General features: G+C 46.3%; 1 protein-coding gene across 1 annotated transcript; it reads right to left on the reverse strand.

Moving 5' to 3' along the window:
* Nucleotides 1-6149: 6149 nt before the first annotated feature.
* Nucleotides 6150-21743, reverse strand: TPRA1 (transmembrane protein adipocyte associated 1). The gene is made up of 11 exons (XM_066597037.1): nucleotides 21659-21743; nucleotides 19976-20199; nucleotides 18675-18807; nucleotides 16907-16993; nucleotides 16740-16812; nucleotides 15333-15412; nucleotides 15043-15153; nucleotides 14230-14290; nucleotides 13583-13685; nucleotides 11490-11570; nucleotides 6150-9578 (listed from the first exon to the last, which is right to left on the reverse strand). The coding sequence occupies exons 2-11, from the start codon at nucleotides 20146-20148 to the stop codon at nucleotides 9347-9349; spliced, it is 1134 nt and encodes a 377-aa protein (XP_066453134.1). The 5' UTR covers nucleotides 20149-20199; nucleotides 21659-21743; the 3' UTR covers nucleotides 6150-9346.
* Nucleotides 21744-22789: the final 1046 nt, after the last annotated feature.

Genomic DNA, 22789 nt, shown 5'->3' on the forward strand with positions numbered 1-22789 from the left:
ACGGCAGCGAGATGAGCGGTTTGATTTACGAATGTAGCGAGATGAACATCTGTTTAATATGACTGTGATCTCCCAGTGGATTTTAACACAATCCATTTTATTAATGCAAAGGCCACAAGACGAAGCAGATCCACAGATGGAGGCTCCGCGGCGCAGCCGGCCCGCAAACATTCTCTTTGTGATGCATGCGATGTACAAACTGTGACAAATGGCTTTTCTTCTTCCTCTTCTCGTCTTTGTTCCCAACTCTGAAGCCTCCAAAATGAAAGTTGCAGAACTTCTGCTTATTTTGCAGGAAAACGGACAAGTTAACAGAAACGTGTCGGCTTGTTGAGGGGGGGGGGTCGTCTCAACATCATTCGACAAATTAAAGTGGTTTTCTGCGCGGAATGAAAAGTTCAGCAACTTTCTAGGATGACATTTAGTGCCAGCTAAGGCCACCATTGTGTGTGCAGAGTCCTTACCCCTGGATCGTGCCGCCATGACATTGTATCATGAAGATGCCCGCTCCCTCGGAGAGGAGTGCCATAATATGGCATACGATGGAACCCACCATGTTTTCCTTTCCCTTTGATTTATATGGATTCTATCAGATGCCATATTCTCCTTTATGGAAGAAGAGGCGTACGGAAGACTTTGGACACCATGTATTACGCCTCTGATGTGACTGATATCACATGGTTAGAATGTGGCCATATTATGGATGCAACACTAGTAGCTCTTTGGGACTACTACAGAGGTTCTGGGGGTGGAGTATTGCTGTATTAGGGTCTACTTATTGTAGAGTAGATTTCACCCCTGCAATTTTAATTCAATTGAAAAGGTGAAATCTGCACTAAATCAACAATGTGTCTATCAGGACTAAACTACTAATGAGCTGTCCTCAGGACTGGTAATCAAAAGTTGATCAGCAGGGCCCACCATTTAGGATCCCTCGCTGATCAGTTGATGGAAGAGGCCATGGCGCTCATGTGAGAGCAACGACTTTTTCTCAGGCTTGTGACATTATGTACATTGGTCACATGCAAATGAATAGAACGGGGCTGTAATACCAGGCAGAGCCACTATACAATGTACGGCGCTGTGCGTGATAAGGACTAAAATGTCAGTGGTGCTCACCCAAGTACTGCCGACACTCCAGTTTAGCTAATCAACAAGGACGCCGAGTGGTCATTTATCCCAAGGACAGCTCATTAATGGTATAGTTCTGGAGGACCCCTTGAAAGGGGATCATCAAGGACTCTATACCATTTCTTGCACTTCGCCTATTTTACCCTCCCTGTCGCTGCTGCAGTGTCAGCCCCGTACCCTGCAGGGATGACCTCAGGCACATCATTTGCTGCAGCCAATCACAAGCCTCGGTGGTGACAGTTTGCATGGACCACACGTGACCAGAGGCCAGTAATTATGTACGTGACACCAATGCTGCAGGACAGGTAGGGTCCACCAGGGCAGTGGTGGAGTAGGTAAGTTATGTTCATTCCATTTTTTTTTACATATTTCCTACTCTTACCTAATTTTCTTTTTTTCAGTCAAGCCCGCAAATGTTGACGGGATCAGCTAACCAGGGCTGAACATTTGATAGGTCTTCCCCAGAATTGGTCATCAGTAATTGCTCCGTGGGATCCTCCATTCAGGACCCCCAGTCATCAGCTGTTATTCATCTGCTCAGTGTGGACGGTGCCGGAAGCTAACAGCTCTGTCCGTAGCGCAGCTCCCTTTCAATTTAATGCAATAATAACTCTGATAGGTTATCAGTAGCATTTTTCCTGGAGAACCCCTTCCAAGGGGATTCCCCACTCAGTATCCCCCCACTCAGCTGATCATCGTCGGGGTTGGAGCATAAAGTCAGAGGTGAAATCAATAGGAGCGAAGCTACTTCTGAGACTTCTTGCTCCCACCCCGACGTGGAGCCGAAATTGTAATAGGCGGCTTTCCCCTAATTGATTTCAATCAACAATGGTCACCCACCAGGTGGTAGCTCAGTGATGCCCCCTTGTGTTTCATCAAAGCAGCTTTTATTTTAATTTTTCTCTTTGACAACCATAAAAATATAATCTGTACATTTCATAAAGTATCTTCATATTTACATCATATCAACAGCTTCTCCTGTGTAAGATCTCTTATCAGCCTCCGCGAAAACCAAGACAGAATAATGGAATCTACATCTTGGATGAGAAATGCATCTTTTATGCCCAAAACACTAGATGGCCGCTCCCACGTTGGTGATTCTGGATACGGACGAGCTAAAAGATGATGGTGTGGGAAACGGAACTCAAGGGTGCATATAGGGGCGGGCTATACAGCAACTTTGGTATGAAGACTGCAGCGTTACACTGTAACATCCCCTCTAATGACTGACAACGGGGTTGCGCTGCAACTAACTGCGACACAACAGTCCCAAAAACATCCAAAACTCCAGTACAGGTCATGGGCGTCTGGGATGTACCGGGTCTACGATTTTACTGTTTTTAATAGCCAAATCGTGGCACGAAGGGTTCACACGGGTGTATTTGCACTCTGTATTACATACATACTCTTTCCATGTGCGATACGGGCAGCATGAACCCCATTGGGGTATACACACCTGCATTGTCCTATTTTGGCCGTAAAAAGGACCGAAAATTCCCATTAAAGTCTACTGGATCAAGTAAAAACACAGCATCTATGAACACAGGAGAAGTCAACGGAACCTTCTTGTGCACATAAAGAAAAGTATATACGCGAGGAAAACAAAAAACACAATAGAATACACGGTTTCAGTGAGTGAAAACTGCAATTTTCAAGCACCAAAACTGCATCCGTCCGTGTGGAAGAGCCCTTAGTGAGTGTTCACACAGGCGAGGTCTGTCCAGTTCCAAAATAGACAAAAGTCGTATGAGAAAATCATCCATCAACGGGTTCATTCACACGAGATTTTTCTCTCAAACTTAGAAAAATTCGCTGCATGTCCTATTTTTGTGCGGCTTTCCTCAAGAATCGCCCATTATTTTCTATGGCGGTATTTTAAAAAATGCATCCCAATCGCATGCCATGTGGTTTGCATGCAATTTTCATGCAAGTGCGATGCATTTTTAACAGGAGGTTACTATGGGAACCAGAGAGTACAAAGCAGAGAAAAAAAACACACAATAAAAACACGACAACCGCAAGAAAATAGCAGGAGAATCACACAGAAAACAGTCACTTTTTCACTGACCAAGATTGTACTCGCCCGTGTGAATACAGCCTAAATAGTTACGCAACAAAGTCGCACAGATTTTTTTGATAATGTGACTTTTTGAGACTCGATGTCACAAGACCAAAGTTGCCATGTAGCCCCGGGTTATGAAAAACGTAACTTTGCTGACAAATTTTTTTTTAAATTGCGCAGTTTCACGAAAAAATGTTGCATGTGCATTTGTCTCCACCCACTTCTACCTGTTCTGTCCTTAGATGGAAAACAGCTGGTTATGAGGAAACCTCGGAAGCTGGATGCGTTAGGAAACAGGATGCGTGCGTTCCGCAGTCTCACTAGACCGGGGTACGGAGCTGCGGCTACCATACAGGACCAAAACGGCCAATGCCAACTATTATACTTCAGCTTCTGTCATCCGGGAACCACTAATTGTCACACACAAAAATCACATTATTGGGGTATACAAGAACAAGAGACCCCCACCCACACAAGAAAAACCTCCCCGTTCTGTAGTCACCGTCAGCTATTCTTTATTGTAGCCGATGTTGGAAAAGCTGGGTTACGATCAATACGGGGGCCTGCAATGCTCACTATAGGGGGGCTGTCTAACTATTGATGGTCTCACCTCAGGAGAAGGCATCAATAGTAAATCAGCAGGGGTCCTTCTCTGAGACCCCCAGTGCACAATGTACAGAGGTGTCCGCTTCCTGCAAATATCGGCACAGAGCACCGGCCCAAATTGGTGGGGGTACCTGGTGCAGGACTCGTCAGGTCCTTAGACAAGCAGCGATCAACAAGTCTGGAGCGGACCCAAAAGGCTGTAAGGCTGCCAGTACATAAGCGTTCACATTGTCCCGATAACTGCCAAGCAGGTACAGCCCGGCAATTGTCGGGAAACCATGAGTGCGAGCTGCATCTGCTAAAACCCGTGTAATAGCAGCCTTGTAGCCTCCATTAAGGGCCGAGCAATGGTTCATACAACCGCTCATCCCCTACTGTTGTCACCTATCAGCCGCTCACACAGGGAGATGTGCGACCTACTAGCATCAACCAGACAATGAAGCGCGTTGGGTCATTCACTGGCACTTTCTCGCTCAGCTCTCTCCCGCAGTCCTGCTAAACTAAATGAAACGCATTTATGACCATCGGTCCATTATGTGGGGATCTCTAGGACCTACATTCTCTTGATTGGGGGGGGTCCGACCGCTGGATCACCACTGATCAGATAGTTATCCTCCAACCTGTGGCTAGCAGATAACTTTTATTGTGGGGCAACCAATTTCATATAGTTTCCAGTTTATTTTTTTCTTTTGCGCAGCGGCTCTTCTGCTCTACAACCACCAGCATGAAGGTAAGGGCATGCTGGAAGTTGTAGTTTCCCAACAGCGGGAGACCCTGTGGTTGCAGATGTCTTTAACGCATACTTTCACACCTCACAAATTTGCCATGGATTCCACGTCAGATCTGCCCCGCTACGTGATCTGTGCATATAAATGCGAATCTGCCCCGCCATCCCTACAGCGCCAATTTTTTTTCTGCGTGAGGGAATAAAAAAATTACATGTCCCATCTTGACAAAGATTGCCTGCCAAATGTGCGCAGAATTAGCATGAAGAATTCCGCATGAGGGATTGTCCACTGAAAAGAGCTGAATCCGTGGGCAGATCCATGGATATTCGATTGCGCAGCCACGACGGCAATCCGCGGAGTTCTATCAGGGTTTTAGAGCTGGCATCTGTGCAGACAAATCCAATGTAGATTCCGCCAGTGTGAACATGCTGTAAGGCTCATTCTCACGGGTGTATGCAGTTTACGGTCCGTAAATATGCAGCATTTTCATGACCGAAACTCTACGTATTCTCTGCGTATTCGGCCCGGCTTGCATTTTTTTTAGCGCGCAGTTTAGCAGCGTTTGCATTGCGCATTTACACAATTTACACAATCCCATTGACTTCAATGGGCTATTTCAGTTCGTAATATGGACCAAAACAGACATGCTGCGTTATTTTTCACGCAGGTCTGAACACTCCAATGCCAATCAATGTGGATACGGCTCTCCATATTACGCACATATCTACACCTGTGCGAACTGGCCCTTAGTGTCCACATTACTAGAAAAATACAGCATTTTAAATATAGACTCTTTCCATAAGTGCTCACATTTACACCTCCGACCCGCGGCCTGCCGCCAAACTACAACTCCCAGCATCCGAGACTGCAGACGCGAACAGTAACTACCATACTAGGCTTCTATATGCACTTCACCCTCAAATACACCAGAAATTAAAGAGGCCCTTTTACAAGTCCATTAGCCCAATTATCAGCTGGCGAACAAGTAAACCCTGGCTTGTCGGCGGACCGGATCTTTCAATGTGTGCGTAAAAATGTTCGCAGGTCGGCTGCACCCTTCCCTACGTAAACAGGGATGTGCGGTCAACGAAAGCTATCTGTATGGGAATGAACGATTGTATTGATGATTGTCGGCACACCACCGATACTCCACAACTACGTGAACAGCAGAATATGCGCGGATCGGCGCGGTATATTGTCAGCCGGCGCTCATAATATGACTGAGAATCGGCTTGTGTAAAAGGGCCTTCAGGCTGTAATGTGTTCCTATAAGGACAACAAGGCTTGAAGCCCCGCAAGTCACTAAGATCATCAAAGGGTTCTTTGGTGATCTAAATTACATAGCACCTTTTTAACCCCTTCAGGACCAGATATTTATCACTTTTGTTTCGTCCCCACCTTCCAAGCACTATAACTTTCTAATGTTTCTATTGACATGGCCGTATGAGGGCTTGTTTTTTTGTGGGATGAGTTGTATTTCTTTAATGGTCCCATATCATGTATGGAAAAACTTTCAAACATTTTTAAATGAAGTAAAATGAAAAAAGTGCAATTGCGCCATTTTTGGTGGGTTTAGCGTTTACAGCTTTTACAGTGCTGCAAGAATAACATGAACTTTGTTCTGTGGGTCGGTTATGTTTTTCTATTTTTAAAAAGTAAAACATAACTAAAAAACTTTTTCTTAAAACACCAATGGCTTTCCCTCACCGTATTCCGGGACCCAGGACTTTTTTTTTATTCTTTGGCGACTGGACTGTGTGAGGATTCCTTTTTTTTGCAGAGGGACCTGTACTTTGTATTAGTACTATTTTAGAATACATGTTTTCGATGAATTTTTATTAAAATTTCTCAGGTGCCGGGATTGCTAGAATTGCGGGATTTTTTTCAATGGCCTTCACCATGTTGGGTAAATATTGTAATAGTCAGGACTTTTACGTACACAGCGATACCAAATATGCTTTTTTTAAAAATATTATTTAGTTTTAGAAAAATGGTGAAAAGGTTGTTTGGTATTTTACTTTTAATTTATTCTTTTTAACTGTTAAAAAAAACTTTATTGAATCATTTTCTATGTTTTTAATTAGCCTGCACAAGGGACTTGAACTTGTGATCATCTGATCGCTTGCACTATATAGTGCAATACTTCAGTATTGCAGTATATAAGCATTTTAGATGTTGGCTCAGGGCTTGATAGGCATCTGTGTGTGGCAGCCCTGGCTGCCTTCATAGGCTCCGGGCTGCCATACTAGCCCTTTAGCATCCCCCGATCATGCTACGGAGGGTGCCAATGAGGCATGGGAAGGTGTGTCCCCCCTTCCACTCTCCCCCCCACTCCCACTTACTGTTTAGACATTTGGTGGTCCTAAAGTGGTTAAAGGGCTTTTCTGAGATAACATTTTTTCTTGAAAATTAGCGCCCTATGAATAAAAATAATAAACCAGCTTATACTCACATCTCCCGGCTCCCTGCTCATCTCCCGCCACCCTTCCAGGTCTCCGCTCTGACGTGTTACTTACAGGCCATAGCAGCATGACAGAGCTCAGCACCAGACATCTATGCCCTATCCACTGGACGGCGATAAATGCATTTAACAGGAAACCTATTTAATGTTTGCATAATGAAAAGTGCAGTTACTTTGTAATATATTTTACCTTCCAATTATTCACAGTGTTCAAAATGTCTGCTTCCTGTCAGTGAATGGAATGATGCCCTGATCATGGGAGAAATGCAGTGTCCATTACCAGAGCGCTGATGCTTTGTAATGTGCCCTGAATCTGTTCCTATAAATATAGGTGAGAATGCTTCTATTCATTGACAGCAAGCAGACATATTCAAAATGGTGAATAATTGAAACACGAAGTAAATTAGTAAGTTTTAGAACTTTTCATTGTACAATGAATAATGGGGGTTTCCCACTAGTGACATTTATTCACCATCCACAGGTTAGGAGATAAATGTCTGATCGGTGGGGATTTGATCTGCACACCCAAATGGCTCATGTGAATAAAGTGGTGATACACACCCTTTTGCATCAATCACTTCCATAGCATAGAGGGAGATCGATGCGCTCGGCAATCTCCCTCCATCCCATAGAAGTGAATAGAATGGCGGTGGAGCATGTGCACTGCAGCTTCATTCAGATGGGGCGTTCAGGTGCGTCCTTCTCAGGAATGCTGGGGGACCAGCAGGTCAAACCCCCCACCGATCAGTTATTTATTTCCTAGCCTGGGGGAAGGGATAAATTACTGTAGGGGCTCATTCACACAGGCATATTTACTTTCGATCTTTGAATAAGCAGCGTGATCACGGACCGAAACTGTACTAATTGCATATTAATGCATATTTTTATCCTGTTTTTTTGTGTGCGTAAATACGCAGTGATCACGGTGTATTTCCGTGCGCAAAAATTAATTTAAAAAAAAGAAGGGCCATATGTATCATGCATATTCACCGCATATTGATTTCAATGGGTTTGTAATACAGACCAAAATAGAACATGCTGAACTTTTTTTCACACGAGGGTAAACCGCAGGTCTGAATACACCAATGCAAATCAATGGGGATACAGTCCTCCATATTACATGCGCAATACAGAGTGTATATATGTCTGTGTGAATGAGCCCTAACGCTGTGTTCGCATTGCAGAATCGGTGTCAGATTTTACCGCATGGACACTTCAAAATCTGCATCTGGGCACTTCATTTGTACTTTAGTTTTCTGCAGATTTCCCAACGCAGACTCCATGTTGAGAAATGCCACGTCACCCACGCCATAGGCAATGAATGGAATTGATGCGGAATCGGCACGGATTCCATGTCGACTCAGCAAAAAAAATGCTGTGTGAACAAACTCTAATGTGCGAACCCCTATAATGCTTACGTAATGAGAAATTCTTCAACTTTCTAGAATAATTTATCTTCCAATTCTTCACCATGTTCAAGATCTCTGCCTTCTGTCAGTAAATGAAATAATTCCGCTTTACAATCTGAAGTTGAATATCTGCGGTAAATATGCCCAACTCCGACAGCTATGGAGTGCTTTACCAGAGAGCAGCGAGTCCGGTATCTGTGTCCGTTCCTCTGAATACAGATAGATGAACGCTTTCCTTCATTGGCAGCAAGCAGACATATTGAAAATGGTGAAAACTGAAACTAAATGTATTAGAAAGTTCTAGAACTCTTTTTTTAATTTTCAATTTAAAGGGGAACACTCTCCAAGGACGTCCCTACTTTAACCCGAAAATCCAATATCAGCATGAAGTCAGCCATTCTTACAGCTGTCAGTATACTTGTTCCTACCAAACCAATTCAATGCCATGAGTTAAACTGTGTATGGACTGGCACGTGTAAGAGGCACCTGTGCCACATGTACTGGTAGATATTGTTTGGACCATGTGTGCATTCAGGTCTGGGTATTGAAACCAGAAGCCAGGGCACCCAGAACAAGCAAGGCTCCAGCTATTCAGAGAGTCCAGCCGAGCCGCAACAATGACTTCTGCATAGGTAAGTGGCAGTCAATGAAGCAATCCGTGCCATGCTGGCCTCTTCAGTCATCTTCAAGGCTGACAATGTGGCACCTCGGTCCAAGTACAGCAACCTTCCTCCTCAAGGATTGCAAGAGCTTAGCAGCATTAGAGAAGGTCTCTAACAGAATCTTCCATTGGAGCGTAGTTCATAGCGGAGGATAAAACATTTCTTTATAGAGATTTGCACTCTGAAGAACGTCTCGTCTTTTACCAACATCCAAAAACCCAGAGAATAGAGGTTAGATTGGTGGAACCTCTGCGAGATGTTGAAGGACTCTACCTAAAAGCTGAGGCTCAGGCGTTTATAGCTTTCCAGCGGTCGCTGTCGATGCTGTTAATGCTCCCGACGTGCGGCATGGAGGCCACGTCATCTAGGTAAGCCGTCGTGTCGATCTGAGTGCTGGAGTAAAATCCCGAGTCCGTGCCCTCTTTCTTCGCCACGGCATACGGATGCGGGAGATGGACGTCTGTGTCGTCCGGTTCATCCACTTGGGATTTGTAGGAGAAAAGAATTTTGGGCTCGGACCTGGAATAAAGGTTAAATATCAGTAATGGAGCAAAGGACCCCACTGGGATAAAGACGGAGGATCATTTACAGGAGTAGCATGCCACTAGGATATGTCATCACTTTATGATCAATGGCGATCCAACCTCTGGGATGAGAATGAAGGGACCACGGAAATGTGATGCCAGTCTGAGGATGTGCAGGGAGTTGCAGTCAGCCCCATGAAAGGAGTTGCACTGCAGTTCCCTGCACAGTGGGTGGTAAGGAACAACAGTAAGGGCCCTTTTACACTGAATGTTTACACTGAAATTATTGAATGACGAATGATAATTCGTCCGCTTATCATTCGTGGTGCATTTTAGTCAGGCATAAAAATTAGCGTTCGCAACTTGCTGCGTGTAAACAGCGGTCGTCCAGTCGTTTGCAAGTACAGTGAATGTGAAGGACTTAATGATCAAGAGAATGAAATCTAAACGATTTATCAGCCTATATGAACTGTCTGTATAAGCAAACGAGCGCTTGTGCGAACAATTTCTTGCTCCGTGAAAAAAGACCCTAAATGGGAGACAGCGGTAATCAAGGCTGCAGCCCCTCCATTCCCAGGATTGGTGGAAGACCCAGATGTTGGATCCCAATTAATCATTAAGCGATGGCGTATCCTAGCTCTATATCAAAACCTTATGAAGATAGGATGAAGCCTTTAACCCCTTCACGCCTCAGGGTGTACATTTAGGCCCTGGGCATGCAAGGTTTGTATGAATCGAGATAGGGTGTCAAATACCACTGGATACACAGAGGGTGCCGGATGTTTTACTTAAAGTTTTATTAGCCCTTTGCAATCCAATTTTGGATTCAGGGTTTCCTAGAGAGCTTTCTCTTTCTGCCATTTTACAATAGCGCCATCTGCTGGCTAGAGCATGTGACATGCCGGAGAGGCTCCCGACAACAGAGGAGCCAGTAATATACAGTAAGAATACCCTTCCGACATCTGAGCTGTACAGGCTTCAAGCAGAAGGCTGGAATATGTCAGACAGTGGATTGGAAAGGGTTAATTATAAAAAAATATTTTCCCCAGATTTGTAATAGAAAAATCCAAAGCATATAAAAGAAAAAAAAAAAAAGAAAAATATATTCGGTATGGTTACATCTGTAAAGTGCGATCTATCAAAGTAAAGCATTGTCTATCCCATAGAGTGAACTTAAAAGAAAATGCACAATGCCAGAATTTAGCTTTTTTGATCATCCTGTCCCTAAGAACAAAAGTTTAATATAAAGCGATCAAAAAGTCGTATATACTCCAAAGCAGAACAAATAGGGACTACAGGATGTCCCTCAGAAAAAAATAAGCACCCACAGCTATATGGATAGAAAAATTATAAAGCTGGCGGTAGAAAATAATTTTTATTTTTTAATAGTACATAAAAAAAAAAAAAAAATCAAACTATATAAATTGTGTATGGTCGTAATCGTACGGACACACAGAATAAGGGTATGTCATTTGTGCTGCAGTTTATGCGTCGTAAAAACAACCCACCCTCCCCCAAAGATGGCGGAACTGGGCCTTTTTCACACTTCACTCTACCTAGAATTTTTTTACGTTTTTCAGTACATTATATAATAAATTAAATGGTACCGTTGAAAAATAGAACTCATCCTGCAAAAAAAAAATTAAAACAAGCCCTCAGACAGCTGCTTTGATGGATAAATAAAAGTTATGATTTTTTTTTTTTCTTCAATTGTGGAGATAAAAATAAAAGTGAAAAATAACTAAAAACATGACATGTCGTTAAGGGGTTAACTAGCTTCCCGGGAGACTTGCCATCTCCACTACCATATCATCCTACTCACCAGTGGTGATTTACAGATGTGCACAGAACCCATATATACTATTTGGGGTCTCTTTAGCATTTATTGGTTTTACTTTATACTCACCCGAAGAAGCTCTTCAGGAACGCCACGTACATGAGAGGGGCAAACAGGCTGAAGTATAGAAACGTGGTGATGTCGACCAGGCTGTGGAAAGAAGAGACGTGCGGGTAAGTATCATCAATCATAGCTTTTACAGAGTTTGTTCGCAGTTCTGCTGATGACAGGCAGGGGCAGTGCGGAGAGGGGTGTGAATGTACCTCTACTGATGCTTTCAGAGCCCCCAGCAGTGAGAACACCTAATCTGATGCAAGTGCACTGGATGCAGGTTGTCTCACCCATATGCTGTCCTCCATGTCCATCATCAAGCTGCTCCACATCTCTGGACAGCTGCAGTGCTCTCCTGATTGGACACTACAGCTGTCAATCATAGCTGTAGAGCAGCTCAATGCATGGAAGGGAGAACGTATGAGCGAACGTACTTGTGGAGGCATCTAACTGCTTTCTCACTGCTGGGAACCCTGAAAGCATCAACAGAGGTACATTGACGCCCCCTCCCCCCACCTAGTGCGGTCTGCAAAACTGCTGACTAGAGATGAGTGAACGTGCTCGTTTAGGGGGAATTACTCGAACGAGCATCGCTTTTTTCGAGTAATTGTCTAATCGGGTGAAAAGATTCGGGGGGGCGCCGGGGGTGGGCTTTGTTGAACAGCAAATGGAGAGCCAATGGCAGCCCAGGAAGGAAGCGAGCTGGATACTGATTGAGGGAGGAGAAGGAAGCCTTAACTTCAATTGCCTTATGTTTAATACTGGTGTGACCGCAGCCTGGGAGTGGCCTGATTAGGTATGAAATTGGGGGCTGGAATTGAGGCGCTGGAGAAAAGAAGCCAGTGACGGGCACCAAAGTACCGCCCGACTGTGGAGAAACTGTATGCAGCATCCAATCCCTCACTTCTAAAAGACCAGGACCGACCTGACAATGAGGGAACAGAAAATGTCCCACGGCGCCAATAGTCTGCTGCAGGGAGCTGGGGCCACCACGAAAGAGCCTCCTGCTATCTCTAGGGGGCTGGAATGTAGCATCTCTACCTGCAGCCAACTTAGGAGCACCGCTGAAGAAGTGGCAACTGCACCCCTTCAGGCAAGTAAGCCAGCGTCGGCAAAGAGAAGGTAAGAGGAGAGCAGATGCAGTTCCCCTAAACTGAGGGCCTTCTGTGACCTCCTCACGACTAGGTACGGCCCTGCTCAGTGGGGTAACTGGAAAAACTCCTGCCTACTCTATATTCACTGAATCCAAGAGGTTCGTGAAGACCGGAGACAAACAGGTCTGCCTCCTACAGACACTAAGTTAAAACTGGTTAGCTTGGTTCCTGTAGGTGGGTTAAAGCTGGTATGAGGAGCTAGCACTTTTTCTGCTTAGTGTCCGCCTCTTAGTGGCAGTGGCTATACCCATGGTCCAAGTTGTGTCCTCCAATGATACAGAAGAAAAAGGTTTTCATTGTCTGGGTTACCATGAACACAGTAATGCCTATTATTGGTATTTTGTGCATTTAAAAAAGGATTTTTGTGTGGAAAAAAAGTATATTTTTATACTGAATTTTTTTCTTTCAATCAAACTTTATTGAACTTTCCTTGACCTGTTTTTTTAGTCCCCGAAGGGAACTTGTAGATGTGATTATACGAACTCTAGGATAATACACTGCATTACTTGTGCAGTATTTTTTACTTAGCCTATGACAGCGGCCTATTAGCCTCCGCCTCTGGCAGAGTCCAAGCTACATTGCAGAAATGAAGGCCTTTGTCTAGCCTCTGGCTGCCATGGGGACCTATTGGTACCTTATGACTGCACTGCGGAATACCAGTGGGTAACAGAAGGAGCTCACTTCCCCTGTCATCTGCTTACATGCTGTAGCTGCTATTGATTGTGGCATTTAAGGGGTTAAACTGTCAGGATCTGAGGTTTCTCCTCTCCTGGTGGTTAGAGCAGGAGCCTGGTTGTCAGTACTCTGCCAAGCCACCACCTTAAAAAAGATGTATGTGCAGGTTTAAAGCCCGTTGGCAAAGTTAGTAAAAAGGGGGACTGCGGTCATGAAAGCGTTAAGGTCCTACCCTGCCCTGGAGGAAGGATATAATGAGCCCGCTACAGAAGGCTTTCTTACCACAGCCCATTAATGATGTCCGCACACAGCAGGGCGCTGCCAATTCCTTGCACCAAATTCAGCACCGCCAGGATTATAGCGTAGACATAAAAACTTTTCCGTGCTGTAAGAGACATCAGACAGATTAATACACTGGGGTGTACTGTCCTAAATCTAGAGGAGACAGGCAGAAACTGCCCCAAATCTATCACAGTAGTGAAAGCAGGGTGATCATTTCTCTAGACACATACTTCTCTCTGCCTTACGCCATCTCTTGCTGTTATTTACACCAATAATGCGCACCAAAATAAAGCAACACACCATTAATAAATCTTGCGCATTTTACAACTCCTCTTGGCGACACCCCTTTTTCTTGAAACTTTTCAAACAGTTTTGTGAAGTGTGAAAAAGCAATAAATTGAGTGCACTGGGCGTACGCCCATGTAGTCATGTGATTTCTGGTAACGCTATGCAATCTCAGATGCAACAGCGAGGGAGCCCTGAAAGCCGCCAATTGGGGACACAGGCTGATCTACATTGTAGTGCAGGCCTAGAAATCTCAGAGATCTGATGATCATGCATGCATCATTACAGGAAGCGAGAGCGATTCATCTCCACGTATACATTCACGAGCATTATAGATTCTGTAAGCCACTTCCAACACTCACATGGTAGAGAGATTCGGTCTTTCAATGGGGTTTTGGGAAGCATGAAAACCAATGTATAGACCTGCAGACAAGATCAAAGCAGAGGAAGGTTAAATGGGAACTAATGTGATAGAAACCAAACCTAAGGGGGTGTAAAAACTCCATACACGGACCTGCGCCCGCTCTGCAGTAACCGAAAGGACTATTTATCCAGACATCTTACTAATGTATCATTGCCTTAAAGGGATTCTCCAGTGTTAGAAAAACAAGGCTGCTTTCTTCCAAACACAGCGCCATCCTTGTCCATGGGTTGGGTCTGGTATTGCAGCACAGTTCTCATTCACGTCGATGGAGCTCATCTGCAATACCACACAATGGTGGCGCTGTATTAGGAAGAAAGCAGCTAGGTGTGGCGCAGTTTGTGGGGAAAAAAACAGCCACCATCTTTTTCTAATCGCAGAAATCACTTTTAAGGACAGATGCTAAAAATAAAATGCTTTTATGCTTTTCTTTCAATCATAAATTAACTTCCATTCCATAGGAATCGGCAGGACAGTGTGCTACGTGGTCGCACAAACAGGTTGCTGCCACCAGATGTGACAGCAGCTGTCCTTTCTGGAAACCCCTTTTTCTTAAGTAGGGGGTCCGGCATCTGGGACCTCCAATGATACGTTATCACTGAGGGAATCAATAACATGCAGATGCCAGCAGCCCCTAGAACTCTGCAGACTTGCTGATAAAACGCAGAAAGGCCTATGTAAAGGGGTGACCCAAAAGAAAAAGAAACTTCCTTTAGGGTAGATGACACAACACCATTGTGGATGATCTGTTTACCAAGAAGAAGAAGCAGGAGCTTGCAAGCCAGAAGTGCCGGCCGCCATGTCCGTAGATATTGAAGTCCTCTGCTGAGAGATGGGCATCTGGGTAAAGGATTTCCAGGGTGCCCTAAATACAGAAAATCCACAGCATTAATGCTCTTCTCATATAGAGGATCAAATATTATTTGGGGAGTTCTTTTAATTGGCCTCCCCCCGATCCAAGTATATACAAAAAGGAAAGAAATCCCAGCGGGTCAAAGTTATGTCAATTCACATGTAAAAACGCATCATCTCATCAGGATTTACCTGTGTTACTGAGTAACCAAGTGACAGGACAGCCGTGATCGCCAGCACTCGCTTTACACTGGATTTACTTTCAAGATGACCTAAAAAACAGAGGGATCAGATCATCACATGAAAAAGGTTAAAGCACAGCGCCAATCATGTTCAGAAGGGCCCATTTACAGCCATGTTAGGGCTTTTTTTTTTTTAATAAAGTTTTTTAATCATTTGCGGTGCAGGATAAAAAGGTGTGTTCAATTTATAGTACAGATTGTTACGGATATGACAATACCAAACGTGTGTGTGTGGCTTTATTTTATTTTTTTAAACAAAACAACAAGTACAGAACAAAGCGAGTCACATTCAACTTAGGGCTTGGACGTGCCTCCTTTTCTTCTGAAGTCAGGGCAGTCAACAGAAGGTTTAACTCCATTCTATTCATCCTCCTGGATGGAGTAACAGGGAGAGTCCTGCCTGTATTCACTGAATCCAAGAGGTTCCAGCAACAAACAGGTCAGTCTCCTACAGACACTAAGCTAAAACCAGTTACAATGGTGCCTACAGGAGAGGTATTGCTAGTGGGAGGAGCTAACACTTTCTGCTTACTGACCACCTACTAGTGGCAGTATCTATACCCATAGTCTTCAGCCATGTCCCCCAATGATATGAACGAGAAAGATATACAATTTTGGTAATACCGTAATATACCGACCCACAGAAAACGTTTATCATGTCATTTATGCTGCATGATTAATGCTGTAAAAAGGAAAAAAAACATAATATGTACCCAAAAAATGTCACTAATAAAAACCCTGCTTGCCACACAGAAAACAAGCTTTCATACGGCCATATTGACAGAAAAATAAAAAGGTTATGGCTTCTAAAAAGTGAAAATGAAAATCCCCAATAATCTGTTGTGTCCTTAGATCCAAAATAGGGCGCATCAGTAAGTGGTTAACCTCTTAAAGGGAATCTGTCAGCTGGAACATGTAGTCCATTCTGCAGGCATCATGTTATAGAGGAGGAGGAGCAGAATGATATATAGCTTTACGGGGAAAGATTCAGTAGAACTCGTATTTCATTCATTTATCTCTCTGCACATTCTGAGCTGAACAGTCCAATGGGCGGGGCCATCAGTGACTGACAGCTGTGTATGACTGTTCAGTCACTGATAGGACCGCCCACTGGACTGTGCAGCTCCACCTATTCTATAACCTGATGCCAGCAGCATATAACATCAGGTTTGAGCTGAGAGATTCCCTTTAAATTCTGCTTTTAATATTGATCGTAACATCTGGATAGCTTGACAGAGGATGGGGAGTCCGATGCGACTGTGGAGTGCCACTAGCTTTCCACGGACGCAGAGAACCGCAGGACTGCCAGAGACACAAACCTACTAGACATTAGGAGTTCTCACAAAGAGCGACTCACCAAAAGCCAACCCCAGGATGATAACGCTCAGCTCTATGGCCAACAGGAAGAAGCGGGTGATTTCCCACAAAACCTAAGAGAAAAAAAGGGTAGGAAGTTGGCGGGATGCCTCGGCCTCATCTCCACCGCAGCACAGATGTACAGAGATGCATACAGGGGGCTCTTACCTTATCTGTGAGAGTAGCCGACTTAGAGGAACTGACTGTCATGGACACAATCGCTCGTGTGATCCCCACCAGGGCCACTACAAACACCTGCGGAATGCACAACAACAAATAATCTAAATTGATCCAGAATTCTGAGCAGATTCATCTCCTAACAGTGATGCATGCCCAATCTTACACCCACAGGTGTCTCCGAGCACCACTAGGGGGAGTATGCTGAAGATGGGTTTATTGTTGATACCAATGGGAATTGGATGCATCTATACGTAGTGAGCTTCCTACCACGAGGCCTCAGTCTGCAAGACCTCAGAGGGGCGAGTAACAGACTGATCACAGCAGCAGGCTGCCTGATTGGAGCTACAGGCAAAGGAAGTGCAATGCTTGTGAGGATGCTGCCTGGCTGGAGGCCCACTAGCAGGGGGTCGCCAATACTACTGGGGCCACTAGCGGGGGGTTGCCTTAACTACATGGGCCACGAGTGGGTGGGTTGCCATTACTACTGGGGCCACAAGCTTGCCAGCCAACGCAATTTTTCTCTGCACAGATGCACTGCTGATCGTCCGTGCAGGGAAAAAAAACGCCCAAAGTGACTGCCTTCCCCCTCCTCACCTCTCTGCTTGGTCTCCAAGCAGCCAGAGAGGTATCTGCCTACAAATCAGCAATGTATCCACAATTGAACTGCGGATTGTTCGCTTCTATAGAGATCAATAAAGCCGAACTGCGGTAAAATGGAGCATTCCGTTTCCGCACAAAAAAATACGCAAAATAAATCAGCATGTGTGCGTGGAGGTGCGGACGCTCCATGCCTTCCTATGGGCGGCTTGAACTGCGGATCTTTCGCACGGGTGCTGATTGCTAATTCCTCAAATCAAATCCATCCGTGGACCCGAGGTCTTACTCTACCCCTTCAAAAATATGTGTTGGGTATCTTCAATATTGTCGCTTTTAAATGCCTGTAAAATGAGTGGGAGTTTTATTTGCAAAGGGTGAGGGGGGGGGGGGGGCTGCAGCATTGCACACCCCGCCTCAGGCAGCACAAAAACCTGGGGCACCCCTGGCTCCCCCTCTAGGTGACTACAGGTAGCAAAGTTTCACAATTTAGGGGGTTTCCAGGCAAATAACAAAAATGACGTATCCTCCGAATAGGTCAACAATAGCTGATCGGCTGGAATCCAACAGTCGGGATCCCCTGACAGATCAGCTGACCTGGCACCCATTATCAGGGTCACAACACACAGGTGTTGCAGATGGCTCGGACCCCTGTCTAGTGGCTGGCACTAGTAACTGTAGGCACAGCTGTCACTGATTTTAATGGACTCCAGCTGATCAACTATTGATGACCTACCTGGGGACACGTCATCAATGGCATTTGTCTGGAAAACCCCTTTAAAGGGACTTTCCAGGCTTCAGAGAAAGTTCTGCAATCTAAATACAATCAGATACACAACTTTCTGCTGTGCATGTTTCGATTTAATCCTATCTATTCGGATACCTTCTCCCCCTCCCTGGCTGTGGATCGCCTGCAGCACTTCCTGTAGTGGCGACTACTCTGCTCATACACAACAGCTGCCATCATGGATGCCTATGTGCAGTAAGTAGGGTACAAGTAGTAGGATGAAGCCCGGGCAATATATACAGGGAGGATGGGTGCAGGAGAGCAGCGGTCAGATGGAAGAGCATGCAGATATTGGGGGCCGTTACTATCGCCAACCCCTCAGTGTGGAATAAGGTTTTCATAGTCAATGTGAAGAATAAAGAAAAGGCAGATTACCAGGATGTAGAAGGTGGTGAAGATCGGACTTGATGTGACTCGGATTTTTGCTCTGGCGGAGGGCAACTTCCACAGCAGGAATATGAAGAAGAGGACATTGGGAATTAAAAGCATGAGGTCCCAATATCTCACCCTAAAAGGGATGGAACGTTCTTTGTGTTACACAGATACAATATACAACAGTTTGGGAGGTACAGAGAACAGCGCCACTAAATACTTAGGCCTCATGCCCACGGCCAGCGGAATATCGCAGCAGTGTCCGACATGGCCCCCACCAAAAACCCCATCCTCACCTCTCCGGATCCACCCTGCAAGTCCCGTCTGGCGAGCTGGCGCGCATGCGCAGCGTAGCGTATGACACACCAGCAGTGGGGCGTGACACAGACGGCGGTGACGCGTAATCATGTGATACTTCCGCTTTGCTCACAGACGGCTTCCATTGACTATAATGGAGCATGCCGCGATTTCTTTCACGCTACAGAATTCCGCAGCGTGGACATTGAGCTATTAGGTTCAATAGAACCTAATAGCTGCGGGATAACGCCGCATGAAACGCGCCAGAGATCCAGCCTTGGGCATTAGCCTTTAAGGAGAGCAGTACAGTGGAAGCTATAATATGTTCCAGAGCTGTACTCACTATTCTGCTGGTGGAGTTACTGTGTACATACATTAATGCATTACACTCCAGAGCTGCAGTATAATACAGGACGTAACTCAGGATCAGTACAGGATAAGTAATGTATGTACACAGTCACTCCACCAGCAGCGAAATAGTGAGTACAGCTCTGGAGTATAATACAGGACATAACTGAGGATCAATACAGGATAAGTAATGTATGTACACAGCGACTCCACCAGCAGAATAGTGAGTGTAGCTCTGGAGTGTAACACAGGACGTAACTGAGGATCAATACAGGAGATGTATATATACAGTGACTCCACCAGCAGAATCGTGAGTGCAGCTCTGGAGCATAATACAGGATGTAAGTCAGGATCGGTACAGGATAAGTAATGTAAGTACACAGTGACTCCACCAGCAGAATAGTGAGTGCAGCTCTGGAGCATAATACAGGATGTAAGTCAGGATCAGTACAGGATAAGTAATGTTTGTACACAGTGACTCCACCACCAGCAGAATAGTGAGTGCAGCTCTGGAGCATAATACAGGCTGTAAGTCAGGATCAGTAATGTACGTACACAGTGACTCCACCAGCAGAATAGTGAGTGCTGCTCTGCGGTATAATACAGGATGCAAGTCAGGAGTCAGACATCGCTATATGACTTGGTTTGGAGTTCTGTACCTGGATTTCCCGATGTCTTCATACAGGATGATGAGACACAGATGCGGTACAGTAACATTGGCGCCGCTGATGCCAGGAGCTGTTGTTGGCTGCATTGATGTCACATGTGATGGGGCAGTGAAGGGTGAGGAGGTGACGTTGGTGTCCGAGCCGTTCAGAGTCTCTGGAAACATCCTGAGTGTGATGAGCCGGACACAAGTACGAGCTGATGGAGTCTTCACTTCCTGCAGAGATAACAGCACAAATCTCTGGGCTGAAGATGTGTCCAACCTTCTAATACGTCCCCTACAGTCCCTGCATAGTATATCACCCCCTGAGAGCAGGGGGGGGGGGCGCTCTACATGTAGTCCAACCACAGGAACGCACGTTACTGCTTCATGGACTGCATACATGGGGGACTAAGCGGTAGTCACCTTGTACCCATCCCTGCTCATGGACTGCATACATGGGGGACTAAGTGATAGTCACCTTGTACCCATCCCTGCTCTAGGCAGCCGACAGTTAACTGGGGCCTAGCCCTTTAAGCCCTTGATGCCTCTGGATGCTCATGTACGCCCTCCAGTGTCAGAGTTTGTACGGAGCGGGCACCGATCCCGCTGAATACACGACAGGTACCGCTGTACACAGCCATGATCAGCGCTGATGCTGACTGCAGGTGTTAACCCTTTGAATGCCGCTGTCAATTCTGACAGCAGTATTTAAATGTCCTGATCGGAGTTCGGGGGTCCCAAACATACCGAGGATTAAAAGGATTAAGGTGGTTTTTTCTGTCTTTGAAAACTTCTGTAATGTTATGTGGTCATTTCTTGTTGGTTTCAAAATCTCTGCTTGCTGTCAGTTAACGGAAACATTCTTGTTACCTCCAGGGGCTGAAAACCTGTCCGAAGGGCTTCACACCGGGGACAGAGCGGCAAAACATTGCTCAAAAGAGTGATTTTCAGCGATGTTTGTCTCATGTAAGAGTGGGACCCGATGGTCGCTGTGAGAGGAACCCCTCGGCAGCTCCGCCGGCATGTAGAATTACACACTAGTATGTAGGGGGGCGTTATTTAGCACTTATCACCTACACAGCAGATCAGTGATATACGCGTCGGCGGACCGTGTGACTGGCTACATGCAGGAAATGAGCGTCACGTGGAGGAAAGCGAAGGTAACCAGATAACCTCCGCAGGAATGGGGAAGTCACCCTGTACTTAGCACATAATGACAGCCTCTTCCTGACCGCTTATTACAGGACAGTAACCCTTTACTGACCGGCGCCCCGTTCTCACCACATCAGCTGCTCTATACAAGATTAACTCATCCTCCATATATCTTTCTGGTGTTCTTTGTGCCCCCTCCTCGCAGAAACTGCCACCCCGTGTGCCCCTCCTCACAGCAAACTGCCACCCCAATGCCCCCTTTTCCCCAAAACTGTCTCCCCAGTGCCCCCTTCTCCCCCCAAACTGCCACCTTGCCCCATCCTCCCCAAAACAGCCACCTGTCCCCCTCCTCATCCCAAACTGCTCCCTCGGCCCCCTCCTCGCCCAAGTCTCATTTGTGCCCCGTCCTCGCCCCAAACTACCTCCCCTGCCCCTATTTCTCTGCCCGGTGTCTGTTGCTCAGCCCTCTCGCCGGTGAGAGCCCGGTACACGGGCAGAGAGCCCCGGGGTCCCCGTTATACCCTGCCGTTGTCCCGGTTACCTCTCCCCCAGTGACAGCCGGGTCAGGAAGCTTCCGATCCGCTCTCACCCCGATCGCTGACTCGGCGCTCTACCGAGAATCCTGCGGAGCGCCGAGCGATGGATGCGCCGCTTCCGGATCACAAATATGACACGTGACCTGGGGCTCTGCAGCGCCGCCTGTCAGCTGGGAGAGGAATGCGGAGCTCCAATGAAACGGCTTTAATTGCAGAGTTCTGTCTCCCACTATTGTCTCCTAGTTGGTAGCACCTCCACTTTCTGTAACCCTCGTCAAGTCCTTGTGAGCCCCGGGTATAACCTGGGTGTCAAGCCTTAGATATATCCTTGGTTTGCTCCAACCACTTCTACTCTTCTTCCCCAGTGGGACTCTGTGGCGCTGCCTGTCAATGGGGAGATGAATGCAGAGCTGTCAGTGGGACTCCGCGGCGCTGCCTGTCAATGGGGAGATGAGTGCAGAGCTGTCAGTGGGACTCTGCGGCACTGCCTGTCACCTTGGAGAGGAGTGCGGAGCTGTCAGTGGGACTCCGCGGCGCTGCTTGTCAACGGGGAGGAGTGCAGGGCTGTCAGTGGGACTCTGCAGCGCTGCCTGTCAGTGTGACTGCAGATGTGATATCCAGCATAACAGACACAGAGGTGACATATCCTGTATGTATCACCACCAGAGCGCTCAGGGGTGACTTCTAGCCCCCCACATGTCCTCAGCGTGCTGCTCCCCCCTATTACCGGCCCTCTTGGACTGTCGCAGATATTCTGGTCTTCCTGATCTCTTCCTCCCCCCCACAGCGGTGCGGCGCTATTTCTGCCACTTCTGTAGTTCTGCTGCCTCGGTTGTGATGGCCGGGATGGGGTTGGGGGTCCTGTGTACTGATATTTGGTGCCAGAGATGGGGCTCATCTGCCAGACGTGGACGCAGATGACCAAGATCAGCCCCCAAGTCCCACAAATATAAGTGATCAGTGGGGTCCGAGCACTTGGACCCTCATCGATCACCAGAACGGCACGCTCAGAGTGCCCCCACATGAATGTGTGACCGCCGCTGTACGGGACGGTGTAGTCTAAAAACCTGGGGATGAGGCGCGACGCTCCGAGGAGCTCACAGGTATCAGACCCACTTCTCAGCTTTTATTCATAC

This window comes from Eleutherodactylus coqui, chromosome 3 (genome assembly GCF_035609145.1).
Source record: "Eleutherodactylus coqui strain aEleCoq1 chromosome 3, aEleCoq1.hap1, whole genome shotgun sequence".
In the NCBI taxonomy this organism is placed as follows: Eukaryota; Metazoa; Chordata; class Amphibia; order Anura; family Eleutherodactylidae; genus Eleutherodactylus; species Eleutherodactylus coqui.